This window comes from Octopus sinensis, unplaced genomic scaffold (genome assembly GCF_006345805.1).
Source record: "Octopus sinensis unplaced genomic scaffold, ASM634580v1 Contig12563, whole genome shotgun sequence".
NCBI classification, from domain to species: domain Eukaryota; kingdom Metazoa; phylum Mollusca; class Cephalopoda; order Octopoda; family Octopodidae; genus Octopus; species Octopus sinensis.
In genome coordinates, this window is record NW_021832611.1 from 316,593 (window position 1) to 339,784 (window position 23,192).

Consider the following 23,192-nt stretch of genomic DNA (forward strand, 5'->3'; position numbering starts at 1 on the left):
CATTGGTGGCAAGTTACGAATTGGCAGGCTGTTACGTTCTTGACCTTGAAAATGTTTTTAAATATACTACATTTGATTTTATATTCCAATTTTTATCGTGATTTTATCCTATTAGATTAGTTTTTTATTTAGAAATGTTATGATTATAAAGATTGTATTTTTTATTCGGCAAACCGTAATATCCAGCGGCTGGGTTATATAACGCATTTATCCGACCAGTCCTCATGTACAACCCAGGCACTTGGGGAACGTCTAAGAAAGACATGGAACAACTTGATCCTTTTCACAGAGACCAACTAAGAAAACTCTTCGGTTATTCTTGGCAAAAGAAAATTTCGAACAGAAAATTATACAGGCTGACTGGATGTGTACCAATAAGTCTGGATGTTATTGAAGCTCGTTGGCGCCTTTTTGGTCATATTTTACGGATGAATGAAGAAACACCTTGCAATGCAACCATGGAAGAATTTTTCTGCAATAATAAATATCCGTCTTATAGAGGACGTCAAAGAGGATATCTTCCCAAGACACTTGCGAAGATATGCTTTCACCGGGGTCGATTGAAGGACGCTGACGATCTAGACAAAATCAGAAGACGACCAAGGGAACAAAATGAATAAAAAAGACTAATGACGAAAATAGTTAAGAACATGGCACAAGAGAAACCATAAACACTGTTTATTGGTAACGCGAACGTGCATTAACTAACTAAGATTCGATAAGAACTCTCCGGCCACATACTACGAATGGATCCCTTGTTCCAGCTAATAACATTATAGAAACATACTTTTAATGCTCTGAGCCTATTCATGGCAAGCCACGGACGACAATACTACTGATCATAAACAGTGTTCTAAAGAATGCTGGATTGCTCCTAGATGCAGACAATCTAGACAGCCTTCGAAAAATCACAATCTCAAGAAAGTCGTGGAGGTGTCGAACAGACAAAATTGTCCAGGTTATGGCACAAGCTTCGAGAGGATTATGAATTTTTTATTGTCGCGGATCTGCTAATAATAATTAGCTTGAAAGATTATTTTGTTCCAATGGCTTTTTACAAGGATTTTGTAAAGACTGCTAAAACTTAAGATTTTGTTTCGCCTAAATGAACCATGCAAATTTCTTCAATCAGACAATAAGTTTGAATTGAAAATCAACAATAATCAACACAACTATGCGCTGATTTCAACATCAAACAAATCCACGGAAGGGAAATAATCCTCATGCTCAAGGAATTGTCGGAAGATTTAATCAAAAGATAACCAGAAAGTTGTCAAAAATGATTACAACAGTAAAAAAGTGGGTTGATAAATTAAAAAATACTCTGTACAGTTGTAACATATCAGTTCATTGATCTTCCGACGAAAATTCTTTTGAAGGATATCGAGGAATAAAGAAAATAAATTCATTAATCCATGGTTATACACATATCACATTATGTCTTAGATCAGGGTTTCTCAATTTTTAACGTCGGGGCCAAATCGATAATTAACCATTGTCTTCGGGGCCGCAGAATAAAAATTAAATTAAAACTTTCATTAACTTTTAACTAATTTTTTTTTAGATTCATTTTTATTCAGAAACCGAGATAGTTAGTCTTAATTAATAAAGGGAAATGACTAAAACAAAAATTGTTAACTAAAACGAAAAATTGTTAGCTATTTTTAACTAATTGTTAACTAATTTGTCATAACACGGAATATAGGAGGCACATGTAGATCGCAAAAGCTGGCATAAGTGATTATCAGTCAATTTATTTCGATATTTATTTTTATGTGAATATTTTACTGAAAATGACTCACATAAATAAGTGGATCCGAACATTGAAGCATATTTATAAGCATTTATGAGTATATTCGGATATTTTCTTTGGGAAGTGAACTATAAAAAATTCCATTAAATTTTCAATCTTTTGCACTGAGGTAAATTGCACATCTGATTGAAGGTCTATCAATTCTAATTGGAGTGATGGCGGAGCATTCTTAGGATCTATATTGAATGGTGCTGCAAAAAATTTTCATTGATGGCAAAATTTCATCAAAATTCTTAAAATAAACTAAATTTTAATAAACCTTAGAACGTTTTTCAAATTCAACAATAAGGTGACTGATAATGGTAGTATATTTTTCAAATGAACCGTTAGTTTTATTTTCACTCAAACAAGTAAAATGAATTGTATCTTTGAGCATTATTTGATCCCTCCAAGTTTTAATTTTGATATAAAAGAAGCAATAGATCCATAGAGTGATGGCAAAAATTTATATTTCCCCTGTAATTCACAATTTAACGACGATAAATGAGAGGTTAGATTACCCCCAAAAGCTAAATCGCAATCCACTCTTTACTGCTCAACAAATCATGGTACAGTACGACCCCGGTTTGGGGCAGCATTTTTATCATAGTGCCCCAAAAAGCGGGGGTGCCCCAAAATGCGAGGGTAAAGATTTTTTTGCTTTTATTTTCTCCTCAATAGATTTTATTGCATTTTAGACTATAAATTAAAATTATTTAATATTAATAAAAATTCTAACATAGTCCTTTCTTAATAAAATTAAAAATTTTAATAAATCCAACAAAAAATACTATTAAAAGTAATCAGTAATTTCTCACCGAATTGGTTTTTTTTCAGTTCTCCTGATAGGTTTTTTCTAAATTCGTAGTAGATTTTCAAAAATTGTGGACATGTACTGAAAATATTATCTTCTAGAGAATTCACGATGTTTATGATTTCTTTAATTGATGATTTTTTAGATTCATATCCATCATAAGTAATTTTGTCCTCAATAATATCTGTCGAATCCATTGAAATAACATCTGAAATCACGTCATCTATTAATTCTTCGTCCAACTGTACATTATCCGAAATTTTTGATCTGTTTTCATTTATTTTCTGCCAGCAATTAATTATCGTTGTCTCTGACATCATTTTCCATGCCTCCCCGACAACTGTAATGACTTGTCTAAGATTGACATTATTCAAATTCAAATCAGAAAGCTGTTCTTTTTCGAATATAAGAGTAAAATCAATCAGTTTATTGAAATAGAGGGACTTGAAGGATTTTATTATTCCCATATCTAGGGGTTGAATTAAAGCGGTCGTATTTTTGGGAAGAAAAAGTAAATAAACATTGGAAATTTTTTAAACACCTAGGAGATTTGAATTTTCCAATTAATAGAGGTTTTAACTTTTCACCAAGTGCATTACAACAAAGGAGAAGGGTAACTTTCTCTTTGCTCATTTTAATTCCATTGCATTTGTCATTAAATTGAACAAAAGATTTCGACGGCGTTCGCTTTATGTAAAGCTGTTTCATCACAGTTAAAATATTTTCACTTCCTACAGTTTCCAAACAGTTGTCATAATCAGCAAAAAAATTGGAAACCGTAGAAAGGTCAGATGAATTCTTTTCTCCACTTATAGTTTTAAATAGCAACTCGTGTCTTTTCTTGAACCGGTCTAGCCATCCATTTGATGCCTTAAATGATTCATAATTTATCTTTTTAGATAATTTTTTTGCAATCAGTTTTAAGATAGTTCCAGAAATTGGAAGAAATTCATCTCTCAGACGTAGAAAAGTTTCAAAAACTAATCTATCTAATTCATTATTTGGATCATGTGATTCCTTGATTCTATCGGATTCAGTTAATCCCGCGTCAAAATAATAAACAAAATTTTGTTTAATGCGAGAAATAGTACCTGTAATTAATAATTAGTTAAAAAAGATACCTTTGCTCGTTTTATACTTTTTAGCAAGATCTCTTTCTGAAAATTGACCATGTTTTATATCTTTAGCGATTTTAATTTTGTTTCATAATTAATCTTTGAATTCTTTTTACGAACCATACTAAAGTCAAAATAAACACGTGAAATAATAGTATTAATTAATAATTAATAAATAAACTAACATTTTGTAATTAAATAAATTAAATAAGTGCCCCAAACCGGGGTCATCAAAAATAAATAATAGAATGAAAAATTTACTGTTTTCAAAAACTCTGCCCCTAAAAGCGGGGGTGCCCCAAAACCCGAGGGTGCCCCACCCATGGGGTCTGCCCCAAACCGGGGTCGTACTGTATTTGTGGTCTTTAACAAATTCTCTTATTTGAGGAGTAGTTCATAAAATCTAACTTCTATTCAAGCAAATATACCTTTTGAGGCACGCGGCACGACTCAACCATCGAACAGTGGTATGGTAAAGCACATCATTATGCACTGTGTCAATTTCCACTAACATTTTTTTAAATCTCCTGTGATTGAGAGATTTACCGCGTATCCAATTCACAATTGACAACACCGTACTTATTACATTTTGCATTTTAAGTGACTTTGCGATTATATTCTCCTGATGAATGATACAATGTTGCCAAAATATAGGATCAAGATTTTTTTCAAGTCTCCATTCTGAATAAAGTCCATGAAACCCTTATTACGACCAATCATATTCGCCCCCCCATCAGTACATATGGAAATTATTTTGGAAGGATCAATGTCAAATTCTTTAATACTTTCAAGAATTCGTAAGTACATCCATTCCTTTTGTAGTGCCTTTTAATGAACGAAGAGAAAAAAATTCTTCAGAAATTTTAAAATCCGAAGTGACACCTCTAATGCATACGACCATTTGTTCGGTATCAGAGATATCTTTACTCGTGTCGACAGCAAAAGAATGATATAAAAAATCTTTCGATGTTCTATAAAAATTATTTTTAATAGTAAAGAACTTGATTAGCTGACGGGCAAGGTCCTCAAAAATACATTCTATTCTTCTTGTAATAGTATCATTACTTAATGGTAATCGTTTTGCAATATTTTGTATTTTGACGGACAACATTCATCACAAAAAATGGAAATAGCAGTTTTAATAATTTTTCTCCGTCAGAATAAGGTTTCATATTTACAGCAAGAAGGTGGCTAATTTATAAGACGTTAATAACTGATGCTTATTTTCCACTGGTTTAAATATTGAGGACTGATTTTTAAATGACGTCTTTAATATATTGAGTTTTTTTTTTCCTTGACTCTCCGAGATAAAATTGTATATTTCGGAGTGCTTCTTATAATGACGTTCAATAGTATAATTTTTCAATGAATTAATGACACAGTTGCATATCAAACAAACAGCTTTACCATTCAGTTCAACGAAAAAAAACTTTTCTTCCCATTCAATTGAAATTCTCTATTTTCTTGAGATAATGTTCGATCTTTCTTGATGGCATGAAAAAATACTCAACCTGAATAATAATTACAAACACGTGTAGTTAAAATATTATCTTTAATATATAATTTACAATTAATTTTATATCCAAAATTTATTTTAAAGTTTGGAGTCGGGGCCGCAAAAAAGATTCTCGGGGCCGCACTTGAGAACCCCTGTCTTAGATAATTTAAGTGATGAGTGTGTGACTTCGGAACAAATGGAGAATTTGGTTAATTATTCGACTTCAAAATCTATTGAAAATTCACGTAATTTAATTTAAAATTTATATTTAGATAATAACCAGTCAGAAAATTTGTTTCAAGTGCAAAGAGAATAAATTTTAAATAAAATCCAGAGTATTTGAGACAAACAAAAGCACCCCCCCAAGGAGACGCTCTATTCCCGGTCTTATTCTGGAGGCGACCCTACGAGATGCCAGGAATAATATCCCCAGTCATTTTCGCAGATATCATAGATCTCACGGCAACAGACCACCAATTAGAAGGTATTATGGACAAATTGGCCAACACATTTGAAAAATCATTCCTAAAAATTAACACCGAGAAAACAGAATACACCATAGTGAGACGATGTGAACAACGACACGAGGAAAAATGGAGGCATACAAAGAAACTTGGCATGCTCTTAGGAGATAAAGAAGACATGATACGAAGAAAATCATTAGCAACTTTCGCGCTTAAAAGATTAAACAACGTATGGTTGAAAGGTAAACAAATTTCTGCGTCTTTGAAAATCAAACTATACAATATGTTCGTAAAACCAGTCTTATTGTACAACTTCTCTTGGGCACTCACAGTGCACGAAATGGAAAATATGAATTCCTTCCATAGAATGCAGCTGAAATACATCCTAAGAATCTTTTCGCCTAACTCCAATTACAATGTACATCCTTTGGACGAAGAAATAAGAAGTAATAGATTGGCCTTATTCGATAACATTTTAAGAATGGACAGGAAAACTCCCGCAAATCTCGCAATGGAGCACCACTACGCTCCTCATCCGGTAACGACCACGAATTACTCTAGCAACCCTTCTGCATCAAGACCTAACTCTGATTGGAAAAAGGTTGAAATCAGCAGACGATCTCAAGTACCTGAGGGAACTATCGAGGAACTATGGAAATATGGAGGGACTTGGAAGCGATTAACAAAACGCATCCAGGAGAGGGTGGCACAAGCGAGATAACTTTACTAACGTTACTTTGCGGTGTGCTTATTATTAATAATTAAAAATTCATGTAGCTCGATTTAAAATCTCTATAATTCCTGGCTAGATAATTTTTTTGAATACTAATCGATTTAATTTAGAAATCAACCCAATTGATGAAAATTCAAGTTAATCTTAATAATAAAATGGTATGGTGTGTGTCTGTCTGTCTGTCTGTGTGTCTGTCTGTCTGTGCACACCCACATTCAAATTGTTACAAACCAGATCAAATTGTCAAAACCTTCCCTTTTGTAGTTATTCGATAATGAGGCACAATAAAAGGTTGATATCCTCTAAGAACCTTCCTGTCAAAAAATTTTAATAAGAAAGAATATCCTCGATGATGAGGTCCCCCAAAACCTTCAAGTCAATTTTCTGCGTTTTTGTTAAAATGAACAACAAGAAAGTCCTCGACTCACATGATGTGGTCCCCCAAAACCTTCAAGCCAAAAAATTAAAAAAAATTATTTTCTGCGTTTTTGTTAAAATGAACAACAAGAAAGTCCTCGACTCACATGATGTGGTCCCCCAAAACCTTCAAGCCAAAAAATTAAAAAAAATTATTTTCTGCGTTTTTGTTAAAATGAACAACAAGAAAGTCCTCGACTCACATGATGTGGTCCCCCAAAACCTTCAAGCCAAAAAAATTAAAAAAAATTATTTTCTGCGTTTTTGTTAAAATGAACAACAAGAAAGTCCTCGACTCACATGATGTGGTCCCCCAAAACCTTCAAGCCAAAAAATTAAAAAAAATTATTTTCTGCGTTTTTGTTAAAATGAACAACAAGAAGTCCTCGACTCACATGATGTGGTCCCCCAAAACCTTCAAGCTAAAAATTATAAATTTATGAAATCCCATTAATGAACTACGTTGAATTTTTAATTCTTTAAAATTTTTTATGACCAAATTTGTCGTGTGAAACCATAGATTTGATTTAATCTTAAATTATTATTTTATAACAACATTGCTATTATCTACCATAATCCTCTTTTGATTGACTAGACTGAACATCGATAAACAATTGAATTCAATAAAGCTTGTAATTAGTTGTATATTCAACTTTTTTAAACTGTATAAATCATTTAACGGTATTATTGAATCTTATTCAATAATTTTATTATATACAAATAAATGTTGTTTTTTTATAGTAAAGCTAATAAAGATCAATTATTGAGGAAAAAAGCGTTTTGGAATTAACAAAATCGGCCAGCAAGCCGAATGGAACCGCTGTCCCCACGCACAACGGCCAACAGGATCCATTGAATTAGTAAAGTAAAGAACAGAGGTGCCAATGTTTCTTGAGATAAATAACTGTGTTTGTTCCAAAGATACACAAAGTCTGAACACAATTGGCCAAAACAAAAGACGTCTAACAAGCGCTGATATTTCTTAAATTTCATAAATTCAGTCCCATTAGCACGAGACCCAGATAGAGAGGTAAATTCTTTGATGGCCATCTTTGAGAAAGTATTAACACACGTGACATTCCAAACTAATGGTTTAGCAGTGTTGAATGCGAACAAGACTCCCCAACGTTTAACTGAATGGGCTGGAATTCGTCATAAATGTTGTAATGGCTAACAGCTTTGAAAATAAAAAAACAAGTTTTATAGAAATTTATCCAGACACAAAAATTTTAATTAAACAATCCTGATTATATAATTTGATCGATTAAACGAACCACGTTTACGGCCTTGTTTATTAATAATTTAACGCTTATAAATCTAAAATTATGGATTTGGTTGAAATATTCAATGACGTCTTTAAAACACCTAAAGACGATGACATGATTGACAGACTAAACCACACATACACCAGATTAATCCTCATTTTATTTGCAGTCATTGTTTGTACCGAGCAATATGCTGGCAGTCCTATTAATTGTTGGACACCACCTCAGTTTAAAGGCATTTTTTTAATTAATGATATAGATAATTATGCTAAATATACACAAAAAATATGCTGGATTCAAAACACGTATAGAATTCCTATGAATAAGACAATTCCCGAAACAAATAATTATCAAGGGAAACTTCAATTGAGATATTATCAGTGGGCACCATTCATTTTTTTAACGCTATCGTTATTTTATTTTCTGCCATGTCTATTTTGGAGAGCTAATAACAAAAAATACGGACTCAATCTTAAAACGATTGTCGACATTGGTAACAAATATCACGAAGCTGATGATAACAAAAAAAAAGATGAACAAATAAAAATCATCACTAAACATTTTAATCGATATCTTGAAAATAAAAAATATACCAAAGGCAATCTATTTTGTTTTCCTTCAAAATTACAATCTTTGACAGCAGTCTACATAACAAGTAAAGTTTTATATCTTCTTAACGCCGTGGCACAATTGTTTTTAACCGACTTACTTCTCTGTAATGGGGAAATTAAATTTTATGGACTGTTTCTACTGCGAAATGCAGTGTTTGGAATCCAAACTCAATCGGAATTATTTCCACGTGTCGCTTATTGTGATTTTTATGTACGTGAAATGGGACAAGAGATTAATGGACATAGATACACTGTGCAATGCGTTTTATCGATTAATCTTTATTTAGAAGCCATTTTTGCATTTTATTGGTTTTGGCTGTGTTTATTAATTTTTCTTAACTTGAAGAATACTATTATGTGGTGTTGGCATATTTTATCTACTTGGAATACGAAAGCATATATTCATAAATATATCCGACCAGAATTACGAAGTAACTTAGATTTGTTGATTGAAAATCCAAAATACATGGTTACTCACTTTATTGACAACTATTTGGATGCCGACGGAATTTTTGTAATGAGACTAATCAGTCAAAATATCAGTCACGTGGTAGCTACTGATCTTATCAGTGCGTTGTATGAAAATTACAAAATTATAGAAGTTGGGAAAAGAATTAATAATGTAGAAAGTATTTCTGACAGGGAGTTAAGTAATTTGGATTTTTTGTCTAATTAAATTTTTTGGTGTAAACATTGTCATTTTTGTTATATTTTTGGGTATTATTATGTTAGCTCATAATTTATTAAATTTAACTGATGTGCAGTTAAAAACCACAAGTATTATTGGTGACCTTTGACTTAATCACACTTATTTATTAAAACGATTTTTAATAAGCCTACTTGTTGGTATAATAAAGTGGTTTTCAAACTTTTTTGCTTTCCGTAACACTTGCCATCTAAATAATTTTTCGCGTACCCCTTATCGATTTTTAAAAAATTAGGGAAAAAATTATTTAATTAATAAAATGGATGTGTTGTTTATCGATCACTAATCTATCGATTTCTAGATCCTTTAACGAAAGATATATCCGAATATCATGAAAAACATTCAGCCTCGCACGATGAACTGATTTTAAACTAAACAACGATGAAAATCCTTTTCGCATAGATATGTAGTCGGAAACAAAAGCAAAAAATCGATTTTTGATATCATTTTACACCTAAATTCAATTAATGGTGCAAATTCAAATAAGATTTTTGACTCGTAAGAATTTATTAATTCAATAAATTCTTGAATATTTAAAGGTAAATCATAAAATTTTACGGAAAAAGGATTGACAAAAAGCTTAAGATCTACTTCATTAATTTCAAGTATATATTTTTCAATTTCATTTTTCAATCCAAGTGAATGGGAAGTTATATAATTTTTTAAATTTTCTATTTCATTTAATTTTAAATGGAAAATGTTAGCATTCAACTTATCAAATATAGTAAACTTAGAATTTGTTGTATTATCTATCCATAGTTGGAGCTTCATACGAAAAGACCTACAACATTACATTCAAAAATCCCTTACATTCAAATGTGATTTTTTTGGCTTTTGCGATCCGATATGAAATCATGTAATAGAGTTTTGCAAAATATGGGATGTTGTTAGAAATAATTCTGGTCTTAAAGATTTTTTGGAATCTAAATTGTTATTTCTTAAAGATCTATTTTTCCGTTTGATTTTTAGAATTAATTAATTGATTTTATATTTTTATAAATTTGATTAAATTTTTTTAATAAATCTAAATTATTTTTGAATAAAATACTAAATTTTAAATGCTGTCATTTACTGAAGGCACTACATTTTATTAATCTATTATGCTTTAGAAAAACTTTGGTATAAAGAATTAAGTATAAATTGTCTCACCAATTCTCAGCTATATGAAAACGATTTTCCAATATATGTTTCACCTACAGGGGTTGCGGTTTTCAAGAATTCTATTGAGATTTCAGAATGTCTTTTACTAAAAATATTTCCAGATGATAATTTTACAGAATGTTACCGATGCGGCGAGTCATTTGAAATTTCAACACATTACAATACAAACTTTGATACTGACCAATGTAAATATCATCCTAAGAAATATCTTCCTTTATGTCGTCGATTTCCTTGTTGTGAGGGTGTGTTGTTAAACGCTAAAGAGTGTTGCTCTGCAAATGTATTTCTTGTACTTAAGTTTAGAAACATCTTCACAAAAGAAATTTGAAATGCAACAAGAATTATCTTAAGACTCGTGATTGTTCTGGTGGTTTTTGTCATCATGGAATTTATTCCTTGGATTGCGAAATGGCTTTTTTTGTTTAATTTACCTCAAGGTTTACACAACTATTGGAATTGAGTTAGCAAGACTTAGTGTTGTTGATCACACTGATAAAATTGTCTATGACTCTTTCGTAAAACCAAAAAATGCAGTCATTGATTATAATACAACGTATTGATGTTTTAAATTAATTACAACAGATTTAGCGGAATAACTGAAGCTCATATTTTAAACACCACAACTACTTTTGAAGATGCACAAAATCATTTACTTGATATAACATGTTCCAATTCCATACTGATAGGTCACAGTCTTGAAAATGATCTTAAAATTTTAAAAGTATTATTTCGTTTCATTTTTTTGATTGCTCATTATTTAATACTCGATACTTCGGTGTTGTATCCACATCGACGTGGACCCCCATTGAAACGCGCCCTAAAAACTTTGGGTGCTGAATTTTTAAATAAAATTATTCAAAATAGTATAATTTTAGTCTTATTTTAAGATACAACTGGACATGACAGTACCGAGGATGCACGTACTTGCATGGATTTGATTAAATTTAAATTTAATCTTAGTTAACAGCATTGGTTGTTTTTTGGATTTTCCATTTCTAAAGTTATTTTGATATATCTAAAATTTAAATAAGCAGTTTATGTAAATAAGGTCAATCAATGAAATCTTTACTTTAATATCTGAATTTATGATAATTTTTAAGTAAAATTTGAATTTTTTTGAATTTTTAGTAATAACTTGAAAATTTTTCATGAATTTAATTTTTTGGCTCAAGTCATTTTCATACAAAAATTGGTTTTGACAACATAGAAATATCACAGGTTCGAACAATTTGAGAAAAACCGCAAATATAGCCTTCTCGCATTGTATCATTTATGTTAATGATAAGCTTTTGATATGCCTTATTTTATATCAAGTGTGACAGTCCATCGATGGCGGAGACCAGTACTCCCATCAATCATCACTTGGGTTTTTTTCTTCACTTTACCTAATCAAATAGGAGCTTTTATTTCTAAATGCACAAACTGATAAGCATTGGTTGAAAATCGAAAAGACTCTTGTTTGTTTTAGTAATTTTTGTCGTCATAAAATTTATTCATTGGATTTAAAAATGACTTTTTTGTTTGATGGAATTGATTTAGCCGACTTACTGTTGTTGATCGTACGGATAAAATTGTTTATAATTTTTTGTAAAACCAATAAAGTTCAAAAGGTTAAAATAGTTGAATTAAATTAAAATCAATTTTTTTATTTTTTGTCTTGAATTATTTTAGATACATTTTATAGCCAAAATTAAATTTTAAATTAACAACAGATATGCAATGTCATCGTGAGTTGTTCATTTTCCTAAATTCAGCTTGCTCTAAACAATTAATTATGTTTAGAAAAATGAGTTCACTTCTAAAGAATAGTCAATTTTGGAACAAATTAAAAGAATTTGAAGTCGTTTTTCTTGCAGAAAAGGAGACAATATGTGAGGAGATAGTAACACGCGAGTTGAATAACTTGAGTAAGTCTGTTGCTTTTGTAAAGACATCTGACTATGGTTAATAAAATAACCACAATCACCTCACTAGATTACTGCCAACTAAAAAAAGAGATTGAAGCACATACTGGAGTCCGACCATCACTTTCCCGAATATTTTTTAACGGCCTTTTTATTGGAACTTGTGACGATGTGCTTCAATTAAAGTCTAAAAAAGTCATCCAATCACTTTACAATGGCTGTGTTATGAGGAGGGAATTGAATACAGCAATTAATGGAAACGTTGACTACGATTTAATTATAATCGGAGGGGGATCTGCTGGATTGGCGGCAGCAAAGGAGGCTGCAAAATTTGGGGACAGAAAAATAGCACTTTTTGATTTTGTTGAACCTTCAAGCCAAGGAACAACTTGGGGTTATTTTGATTTGTTTCATTCGTTCAGGAATTGGTGGAACTTGTACAAATGTTGGCTGTATCCCCAAAATAATGAACCACCGTGCCGCGTTGTTGGGAACTTCGCTCAAACATGCAACCGAATATGGTTGGAACATTCCTGGACAAAGTTTCCAATAATCTAAATGAGTCTTAGTTTCTCACGACTGGCTTACCCTCAAAAACTCCGTTAACGTAGATTTCTTGTATTTTACTTTTTAGGGATTCATCAATTCTATTAACTTCAAGGACCGAGTTAGCCTTCGTAGTGCTGGAATAACTTATCATAACATGTTGGCCCAATTTGTAGACAATCGGACTATAATAGTTGATATTTAATATTTTTTGAAGGGGACCGACAAAAAAGGAGGGACGACTCAGTTTACGGCTGAGAATATCATCGTGGCCATTGGGGGGAGACCAAATATTCCCGATATTCCTGGCGCGAGGGAATATGGAATTACCAGGTTTGAAATTTACCTCAATATTCTTCTCAGTGACGATCTTTTTAAACTTGGCAAACCTCCTGGAAAAACACTTATTGTTGGAGCCTCTTTTATAGCATTGGAATGTGCTGGCTTTTTACACGCCCTTGGAAATGATATCACTGTCATGGTAAGATCGATATTACTTCGGGGATTTGACCGTGAAATGTCAGAATTGATTGGACAGGATTTAGTTAATGAGGGAATTGCATTTCGGCTTAGTGAGATCCCATTAGAGGTTTATCAACATAGATATTTGTATTTTAGATTATTAAATTAGAAGAATCCTCAAAATATCGTTACCGCGTTCGTTCCGTGAGTTTACAGACCAAGGAAGAGTTTACAGGGGAATATGACACCGTCCTATTTGCAATAGGTCGACATCCTAATACGTCAAGAATTGAAGCCGGAAGAATAGGACTGAAATTAGATGAGTTTGAGGATTATTTTTACAATGCTTTTAGAGCGGGAAAGATTTATACAAATTCAAGAGATGAAACTAATATTAGCAACGTATATGCTCTTGGGGATTGCTGCTCTGGGAGGCCTGAGCTGACTCCGTTTGCTATTCAAGCGGGAAGACTTTTGGTTCGACGTTTGCTCTCAAAGAGTGACGTTTTGGTTTGTCAGATTACGTTCATATCAACAGTGCGATTATTCTGCCATTCCAATGACTGTTTTTACTCCCCGAGAGTTTGGGACAGTAGGTATGGCTGAGGACAGTGCTATTGAGATATTTGGAGCCGATCAAATTGAGGTCTGCCTAACATGCCAATTTCTAAAATTAGGTTTTTCATAATAAATTTGTCCCTTCGGATTATTCATTTCTCGAAAATAATACTGTGGAGTGTTATCTTAAAATCGTGTGTCTAAAGAGCGACAATGTATTTATATGAGTAATAGTTTTAAAGAATCGTATTTTGGGGATGCATTACTTGGGTCCGAATGCAGGAGATGTAATTCAGGGATTCGCAGTTGCTTTGCGTCTCGGACTAACCAAGGAGCAAATGGACGATTCTATTGGAATACATCCAACTTGTGCGGAGGTTATAATTTAATAGGAAATGAACTTGTAGTACTTTACGACCCTTTCTGTAACGAAGAGCTCTGGTGCTGATATTGGAGAGGGAGGATGCTGAAGTTAAGATGCCCACTAGTCTTTGATTAGTGGGCTTTATGTCATCCGTTGATGTTCTGGGTAGTGACGATTTGAGTGTAAATTAATCGCTCTTATCTGACATGGACATTAATGGGTGACTTTGTTAATTATTAATTTTATTATTGGGACAATTATTTTAAATTTATTAAAAGACAGTTAGAAAAGGGAGAAGGATTGTTTAAGACTACGCAGGTTAGGGCGTCCTCCCAGCCTCACGGATTGCGAAGCAGTTGTGGGGGATTACGGCTATGGAGAGGCGTAGAAGAAGACAAAAGGACTCTCTCGGGTCGTCCCTCCTTTTGGGGATTCTTCTCCCCAAACCACGTAGGAAACAAAGCGACTTGCGGCCGAAGACCCCAGAGGTCTCAACGGCGATGGGCGTTAAAACGAAGCTGTAGAGGTGACCGTATTTCAGGATTTTGAGATCTTCAGCGCGATTGGAAGCAAAGCCTGGGTCGACGGCAGACCTGGCTAGGTTCCCTTTGGAGAATGTGTCACAGCAAGTGGAATCCCATATGAGGGATAGTTAAGCCGTCAGGGCATTATTTTAAATTATCTATGTCGATTAAAAACAGAGTAAAAAGCAAGAAAAATCAAACTGATGATTTCTGTTTTACATTTATAATTTGTAACTTTTTATGTTTTCACAGATTTTTCATAAGCTGAAAACAAAATATTGATAAGTTTGAACAACAAAGAATTTCTGTTAAAGATTGTCTTATGTATAAAAAGGTGTAATGGAAGGTTTAGATGCCGTCAAATTGCAAAATCTTTGAAAAACTTCTGATGCGAAAGCGTTCTTTCTTTGACGATATTTCGTCTAAACAAGAGGAATCTTTATTAATCTTAATTTTTGAAAGCATTTCTTTTGATAATCCAATAAAAACCATTGTAAAGTGTAATTTAATAATATAAAATTCATTTAGTTCAAACAAAAGTGATAAAAGATTAATCAATGGGGGTCCCTCAGGGCTCCTGCCTACTAATTCGGAAACACTACTCTCGTACGCTGACGACATAGTGATTGCTTCAAGAAAAAATTCCATCGGCGCTGCAACAAACTCACTCCAAACTCATCTAGACTCTCTGACCAAATGGCTAGGATCTAACCATATGACTCCTTCTGCGTCCAAATCGTCCATCACTGTTTTTACATCTGATAAAAGACAATTCAACCTAAACCCTGTCCTCTATGTGGCCGGTGAAATAATTCCTGTTATAAAAAACCCGAAAATCCTTGGAGTCGTATTCGATCAATGCCTATCTTTTACGCAACACGTGGAGCTCATTTCCACCAAAGCCAAACGCAAACTGAATGCACTACGTGCCTTATCTGGACAAACTTACGGCCAAGCCAAAGAATGCCTCACTTTGGTTTACAAACAATTTGTCAGAACATCAATGAACTATGCTAGTCCAGCATGGTCATGGAACTTGTCTTATTCAAACCTCCAAAAACTCCAAAGAATCCAAAACTCAGGCCTACGCACAATAACTGGTTGCCTTGCATCCACTCCCATCGATCATCTTTATTGGGAATCTTGTATCCTTCCGGTCGAAGACCATTTGACGATGAGAGGACTCCAATTCCTACAGGAAATACAAGACTTTTCTCATCCAAGTCACAAAATCTCTATTCCAGAAAACAAAAGACACATCATTCCTACCCTGGCCGATCAATGTAGATGTCTTTCAAAAATACTCTCAACCAACAATGGGAAAACTGCGAATAAACTAATCCATGACTACATCTTTTCTCGTGCTATCAGGATGCTTAAAAACAACAAACTTCTCAACTCTCCCCCCCCCCGCCGGTCCACTCCTCAGAGCAATCACTCGGCAGATATCTCCGTGTCCAGCTTGCTCAGATTCGCTCGGGACACCATCCACTCATTTTCGAAACATACCGTTCCTTCACCCCTGAAGACCTCTTCCCCTGTCCTAACTCGCCTCACTTGTCTCCGCCTATTGGGATTCGGGATCTCTGGGAGCGCCCGATCTTCGCGTCTCGCTACCTGATTGCAGCCGGCTTCCTACGTGTTAGTGAAGCCGGGGTAACATAACTAACTAACTAACTAAAGGGATGACGTGAGTCTAGCTGGCTTTTTCAGCGCATTTCGCTCGCGATATTGCGCGGAAACTGCCTTTCTATTCGCTCGTCCTCTCAATCAAAGAATTAACGTGGATAAATGAATTATTATTTTATGGAAATTTTTGACACAATTTTGTTTATCAAAGGGAGGGCCAGCAGCCTGGCGGATAGCCAAACTGTTCTCCCTGTAATTTAATTATCATTAATTCTTATTTTTAATCAAATTAATTTCTAAATTATGATTTAATGAAAATTAAATCAAAAAAATTATTGCTTATTAAAATTAACAACTCGGGCTCCGGCGTGGTTCCGCCTCTCACCGGTAATTCATCTATTTGAATTATAAAATAAAATTTAAATGTAAAATTAATTAAATTTGTTATTAAAATTTCTTATGAAGTAGGCTTATGTTGCTATATTAATTAAGGACTTTTGATGTATTTTATTCCTCAATATACGGATTGAAATCCAGTCATCTATTAATACCCCAAGTGGATCTCCGAACTACTTTGAAACTAGTCTTAAATCTTTAAGCCATATTTAGATATTTGAAGAAGTCTATTTTAATAAAGTAAATTGTGATTATAAACTAATCTTTTTTGCTACCAGTAGGAGAAAACAAGTTATGGGAGTTATTTAATAATAGTATTTTATACAAACACTCAGGGCTTGGTCACGTCTTATTAAAGTCGACTTAAATCACTATTTTAGAACGAAAAAGAAAATTATATATTTAAAATATTTGTCATTGACTCAACTGGCAACTTCGAGAATTTTTTAGATATCCTCCCCTGTGAAATTACTAAAAAACAATTATCCAAAGTTCTTCGCAAGTTAACTAACATCACAATAAAGTAATTTCAACACTTATCTGAAATAAGTGTTTCCTTTTCTACAAAAGGGAAATTCACCTGCTCTGATATTCCCAATTCTTTGAATTTAAATAATTGCATCGGTTTGGTTAAAGGAATGTGCACAGAATTTTCTGCCTTTAACATCCAGTTCATAACGGCAATGAACGCTCTTATGGGGAGATTGGATAAGTTAAAAGGTTTCGTTTCATTCGTTTATAATTCTAGAGAGACAAGTAAATTTTCTCTCATATTGTGACTTAAAGACAGAAAAGTACAAGTTTCTACGTTCTTGTTATATTTAGATTTTTAGAAGAGAGAATAGTCAAATATATTGACGAAAGTGATTGCTATGGGTTACATTGTAGAATTTGATTTGCTTAATAATAAAATCGACCAAATTGATCTCAAGTTGGATACCAATTTAAGTTCGATAATAAATACTGATATTTAGCACGTCACGCCGAGGAGTCAAATCAGGACAGTGTCACGTCCTCTGACTTTATTGAGATTACTGATGAAGAAAATAACTAATAAATCAATATAAACTATAATCAAAACTAATTATTTATCAATTGAACTAATTAATGCGTCCTCTCACTCGATTCTCCTCCTCTTTGAGCTAAAGCCAATCTCTTCGATGGGCACACTCATCCATCTCACAGGGTTGGTCTCTTTTGTGGTCGTTCTCAAGTTCGACTCAATGGCCTCACTTGGCAGAGTTTCTTTGGTTGTTCCATTTGTAAAACGAGTCGTTTGGCATTCTTCTGGCGGGATCATTACAAACTTGTGTTCTATACGCATACTCTTTAATGTTTTCCTGATAACCACCGACTGAATGTAAGCTCGTGTAAGTCCTTCCAAACAAATAGTATCGCAGTGATGTTTATAGTATTTACTCACAACACCATCCCATGTTAGTACCAATGGTACTATGGTTACCTTGGCTTTGTGGATTAATCCCAGTTCACTGGCAAGCAGGTCGTATTTGTGAAGCTTTTCCACTTCGACTTGCTTCAATTTTTTTGAGAGGTGATTCCAATCTCTATAAGCGTGATTGTGTTGCTCATTTTGTCGGGTACAAAGATATCCGGCTTGTTATTCTCGACCTTCATATCCGTATTAATTGTCGTGTCAACACGAATCTCCACAGAGTTATTTGCAACCACTGATTGAACAGAGTGGGTTTTCAATTTCTTAGATTTCTCGATTCCATACTCCCTGCATAGATGTAGATGTACACATTTCACTACTTCGTTGTGTCGTCGTAAGTAGTCACTATTCAGTAATATCTAGTGAATCACATAAATTTATATCCGATTCTAATAGATTTTTAAACTAATCCTGAACTATCCTTTGAAAAATTGGAAGTTATAACAAAGTTATAATGTTAACTATCTGCAATTTGCAAATAATATCATTATAAAAATGACGTTGAAATCGACTTTCCCAATTGTTTTGATTTGAATACTTTTTAAAATATCCTTCGAGACAATTTTAAATTTTTAACTATTTCTTAATTATTTTGTTATAGTATGGCAGGCTTCTCAAAATGTAATATACTTTTTATTGTACAATCTAGACTTTGGAAGACACGAAAAATTATTTATTCAAAGAATTTTTGACAACAAAAAATACCTATCATCACACAAAATATCAATTTTTTAAAAAGGAACAGAACTTTACATTCACCATTTAAATCTTCGTCTTAATTTCTAGAGGGAATTACTTTGCGATTCTGGTAAAAAAGATTCTCTATTATTTGATTGATTTATACCACAGGTAAAAAATTCCTATGTAACCAAGATAAAATATTTTCTGTGAAAATAAAACTGTCAAAAATTTGTTATATTGGTGTTAATTTAAGCGGACTAGAATCGTAATTTGCACCAAAAATGAATATAATTTGTTTTAAGAAATCCAGGCTGATCAAATTACTAGATTTTTTGTTGTTAAAAAAATTTTCATCTGAACTTACTGATTTTTTATTCTGGGATTTTTCAATCATTGATTTTAAAATAATTTTTTTATATTTTGTAGAATTTATAAATCTTTCAAACGAATCAGTTTCCATTAATTTGAAAATATCTTTGCTAGCTTGATCAAAAATAAATCTAAAATCATTTACTTTAAAACATATTTAGATAATTTTTTATAAGAATAATTCGCATTTATAAAAAAATATTATTATGTTACCGATGTGGTTTTTTCATTGAAGATTTAATTAAATTTCTAATTGTTGAACTGATATTTATTTCATATTTAGAATTTTCTTCAATGAATGCTCTTTAATAAATTATTTTATATTTTTACTTATATATTTTTTCTGCGGTAGATTCAAGCTGTGATTCGCTGATGAACTGGAAGAGATGACAGCTATACCAGAAGATCAAGTTTTCTTGACTTTTTTCAAAGTGTAGAAACTCAAGAAAATTGATAATATAACTGTTCATGAATAACGCTGTCTTTAAATATTTTCCCATATGCAAAATTCGTTCTGTTAATGTCTCGGCCGTATCCGCACAATCCACCATAAAATCGTTGTACTTCCAAGTGTCTATATAATTCACCAAATCATTATTCCCGCGTGGAAATCCACTTTTGATTTGCTTTCGTATGCATTCAATCTAATTAATATTACTGATTTACTTCCGTACTTTTTGTACGGCTCTTTCGTCTATTTCTACAGTTGACAAAGATTCATATGCTTGCAGAGGATTATCATCCCAAATCTATTTTTCTTTAGTCAATTTTTAACATATTTAGAATTAATAGACCATGCTTTTTTATCTTGAATTTTTGCTACTTTTTGCTCACTTTTAGTTTTATATTTTTTTCTAAAAATAGTTGTAATTTTTACTTGTGATTTATTTTAACTTCATTAACAATACATTTCCAATTTGATTCGAATTCTCGGTGTAATAAAATATAATCACTCTTTAATAAATATATTATAATACATTTTCTCTGTCGTTCATTGAAACGCTGTGATACATGATTTTGTCCAACAAATAAATCACTGAAATGAAGAAATAATCATAAAATACTATAATCTTTTTTTGTATATCTTCGGTTATTACTGGGCCAATATGATTTTCTCTTAAAATGATTCAATTATTATTCACTTGAAATATGTAAATTTCGAGGTCATCTCTGAATTTGTCCGTTTTATTATAATTGACAGGGCAAATATATCCGTATTTGTAAAGGCTATTAGCAATGTTTTCACATTCAAATTTTGTTTCAGGTGCAAGAATAGCGTTTAGCCATTCTATTAGGTCACATCCTGTTAGAGTTTTGATACATAATTTCACCTCGAAACGTGAATGGAATTTTTAGGAACCTCATTGTTCTGGTTTTAGCTTTCAAAATGCTTCCCGGTTCCATTGCTTGAGTCACTAATTCGTCATACTATGATTGAACTTTGCTTTAATTACTTTAAGGAAGTTAAGAGGATCGTTAAATATGGACATGTTGACGTGAATTCTTATTTTGAATTATTATTACGACTGTTTAAAAATTTATATTATTTTTTTAGGATTTATGTATTTAAACCAAGAAATTAAAAGTTAAATTAATTAAATTTTTCAATTTACTGATCCTCCATGTAGAGGGACATCAACTTTAGTTATCCTCTTGCTATTATTTTTCCTTTCTTTGGAGTCTTTGGAGTATTCGTTTTCTGTCACCTCATTTGTGTTATCATGTCTTCTCTTCTTATAATTAACTCCACTTTGATAAGTGTTCCGCACTGCATAATTTTTGTTGAGAATCAATGTTTTAGTCATTACGTCTTCAAAACCATGTTTATATTCTACGAACATATTTTCTAACGTCTTTGATGGAATCGTTTGAATGTATGCCAGAACATTGTCTTTACTGATGAAAACGATTATCTATGATAAAAATCCTGTAGCACAAATAGATTAAGCAAAAAAGGGAATCACAATATTGGATGCTATTCAATGTTCGAAATTGGCATGAGAAGAGATTACAGACACTTAAATACAACATGGCTTTGAAAATATTGCTATTCAGATTCAAAGCAAATATTGTGAATTCGATGATATAGAAAATATAAAAGTTGGAACGACTGTGATTTATGAGTCTCAACGTCAAATTAATTTATAGACAAGACAACAATGCCAATGTTAGGCAGTATCCACTGTTCGATGGACATGATGTAAATAAATATATTGTTGTCGTGCAAACAAATGATCTCTATGTTATCAAAAAAGGACAAGAGCAACCAAAAACAAAATAACAATATTCAAACATATACGCTAACTGCATAAATTGAGCATGGTTGGCTTTTTCATACAAATTAGTAAAAAGATTAACGAATTTTACATAAAAAATCATATTTTTAACAATAATTAAACATTTTGTTGTGTAAATTTTTAATTTCAGTAAAATTAAAGAATATAATTATTCGGGGTGTATTTTAATCTGACTATGACATGTAATAAAAAAATTTCTAACAAAAATTATAAAATTTATAAAAATCCAAAGTCAAAAAATTGATTTAAAATAAATCATGTAAATCAGTAAATTTCAAAAAATATAGTCAATAATGGAAATTTGCTGAAGAATTACTACTTCTAACTCAAATCCAATAAGAAAATAATGTAGTAAAATGAAAAACAACACAAAACAGTAAACTAATCATAACGTGTGAAAGCGTGCAAATTATTAGATTTTCTTTTAAAAATTAAAAAAATTATATACTTATTAATAATATTTTGATCAAAACAATTTATTAATATAATTAAAATATCAAATATTAGCTTAAGGAATGATTGCAAATAAAACCTTTTGATATAAATCTCGTGAAGATCAATTTTTCTTTCATAATACAAAGATCTTCAAGTTTGTAAAATACCACCGGAACAAAAGAGGAAAACTTTGGACAAAATGCACATTCTTTAGTGAAATTCTCAAAATTGATTTTTTGCCAAGTGGATTCTTGTCGATTGTAGAATTTGTTGCAGTAGATCTAAAGCAGGGGTGGCAAACCTTTTTCACTGGCGAGCTACTTTTCATATTGCGATTTTTTGGCGATCGCTTATATATTTTAATAACAAAATTTTTATTTTATAATTAAAAGTTAATAGGATTTTGGCATTGTAATTATCTTGCGACTATTTCGAATCCTGGGTCATATGATCTTAGTGCTATTCTCATGCAATCCGCAAGATGGTTATTCGTTAAATGGGCTCTGTATTGAAATTTATATATCGAAGGCGATCGACTGGTTGGCCACCCCTGACCTAAGGAATTTAATGAACAGCTATTTAATGCTTTTTCAGAAAAAAATCGATCGAATTGCTCAAAGGAAACTGTTTGGGAATCAATCATAGCCGATTCTCTAATACTGTTGATTTTTATTGAAAAATAATAACCTTTGTTAGAAAATAAGAGTTATGTATTAATTAACTAAGGTTAATTTTAGAATCAGGAGACTGCCAAACGGGTATCCCGGCTATGATGGTCACCAGGGGAGTCAATTCCTGAGACAGTATTACCAAGTCCGCATCAGAACCAAACTCTAAAGTTCCCTTGCGGTTTTGTATTCCCAAAACTTCTGCTGGATGTAACGTTGCTGTTTCAATTGCTTCTGCGGCAGTTAATTTTACAGAGTTGACAAGCATTTTAATCGACTTTGGAAGTGTGGTTACACTGATATCATTTTAAAACGATAAACCTTCCTGCC

The 23,192-nt window shown here is 32.3% G+C and overlaps 2 protein-coding genes across 2 annotated transcripts; both read left to right on the plus strand.

Moving 5' to 3' along the window:
• The first annotated feature begins 5,630 nt into the window (after nt 1-5,630).
• LOC115229401 lies at nt 5,631-6,404 on the plus strand. The gene has a single exon (XM_029799760.1). It carries the CDS (start codon nt 5,631-5,633, stop codon nt 6,402-6,404), a length of 774 nt encoding a protein of 257 aa, XP_029655620.1.
• A 1,754-nt stretch (nt 6,405-8,158) lies between these two features.
• LOC115229402 (innexin unc-9-like) lies at nt 8,159-9,385 on the plus strand. The gene has a single exon (XM_029799761.2). The coding sequence runs from the start codon at nt 8,159-8,161 to the stop codon at nt 9,383-9,385; it is 1,227 nt and encodes a 408-aa protein (XP_029655621.2).
• Nucleotides 9,386-23,192: the final 13,807 nt, after the last annotated feature.

Bases quoted from the DNA above. Each gene is read 5' to 3' on its own strand.
- LOC115229401 (XM_029799760.1), top strand. From the start codon at position 5,631: ATGCCAGGAATAATATCCCCAGTCATTTTCGCAGATATCATAGATCTC.
- LOC115229402 (XM_029799761.2), top strand. From the start codon at position 8,159: ATGGATTTGGTTGAAATATTCAATGACGTCTTTAAAACACCTAAAGAC.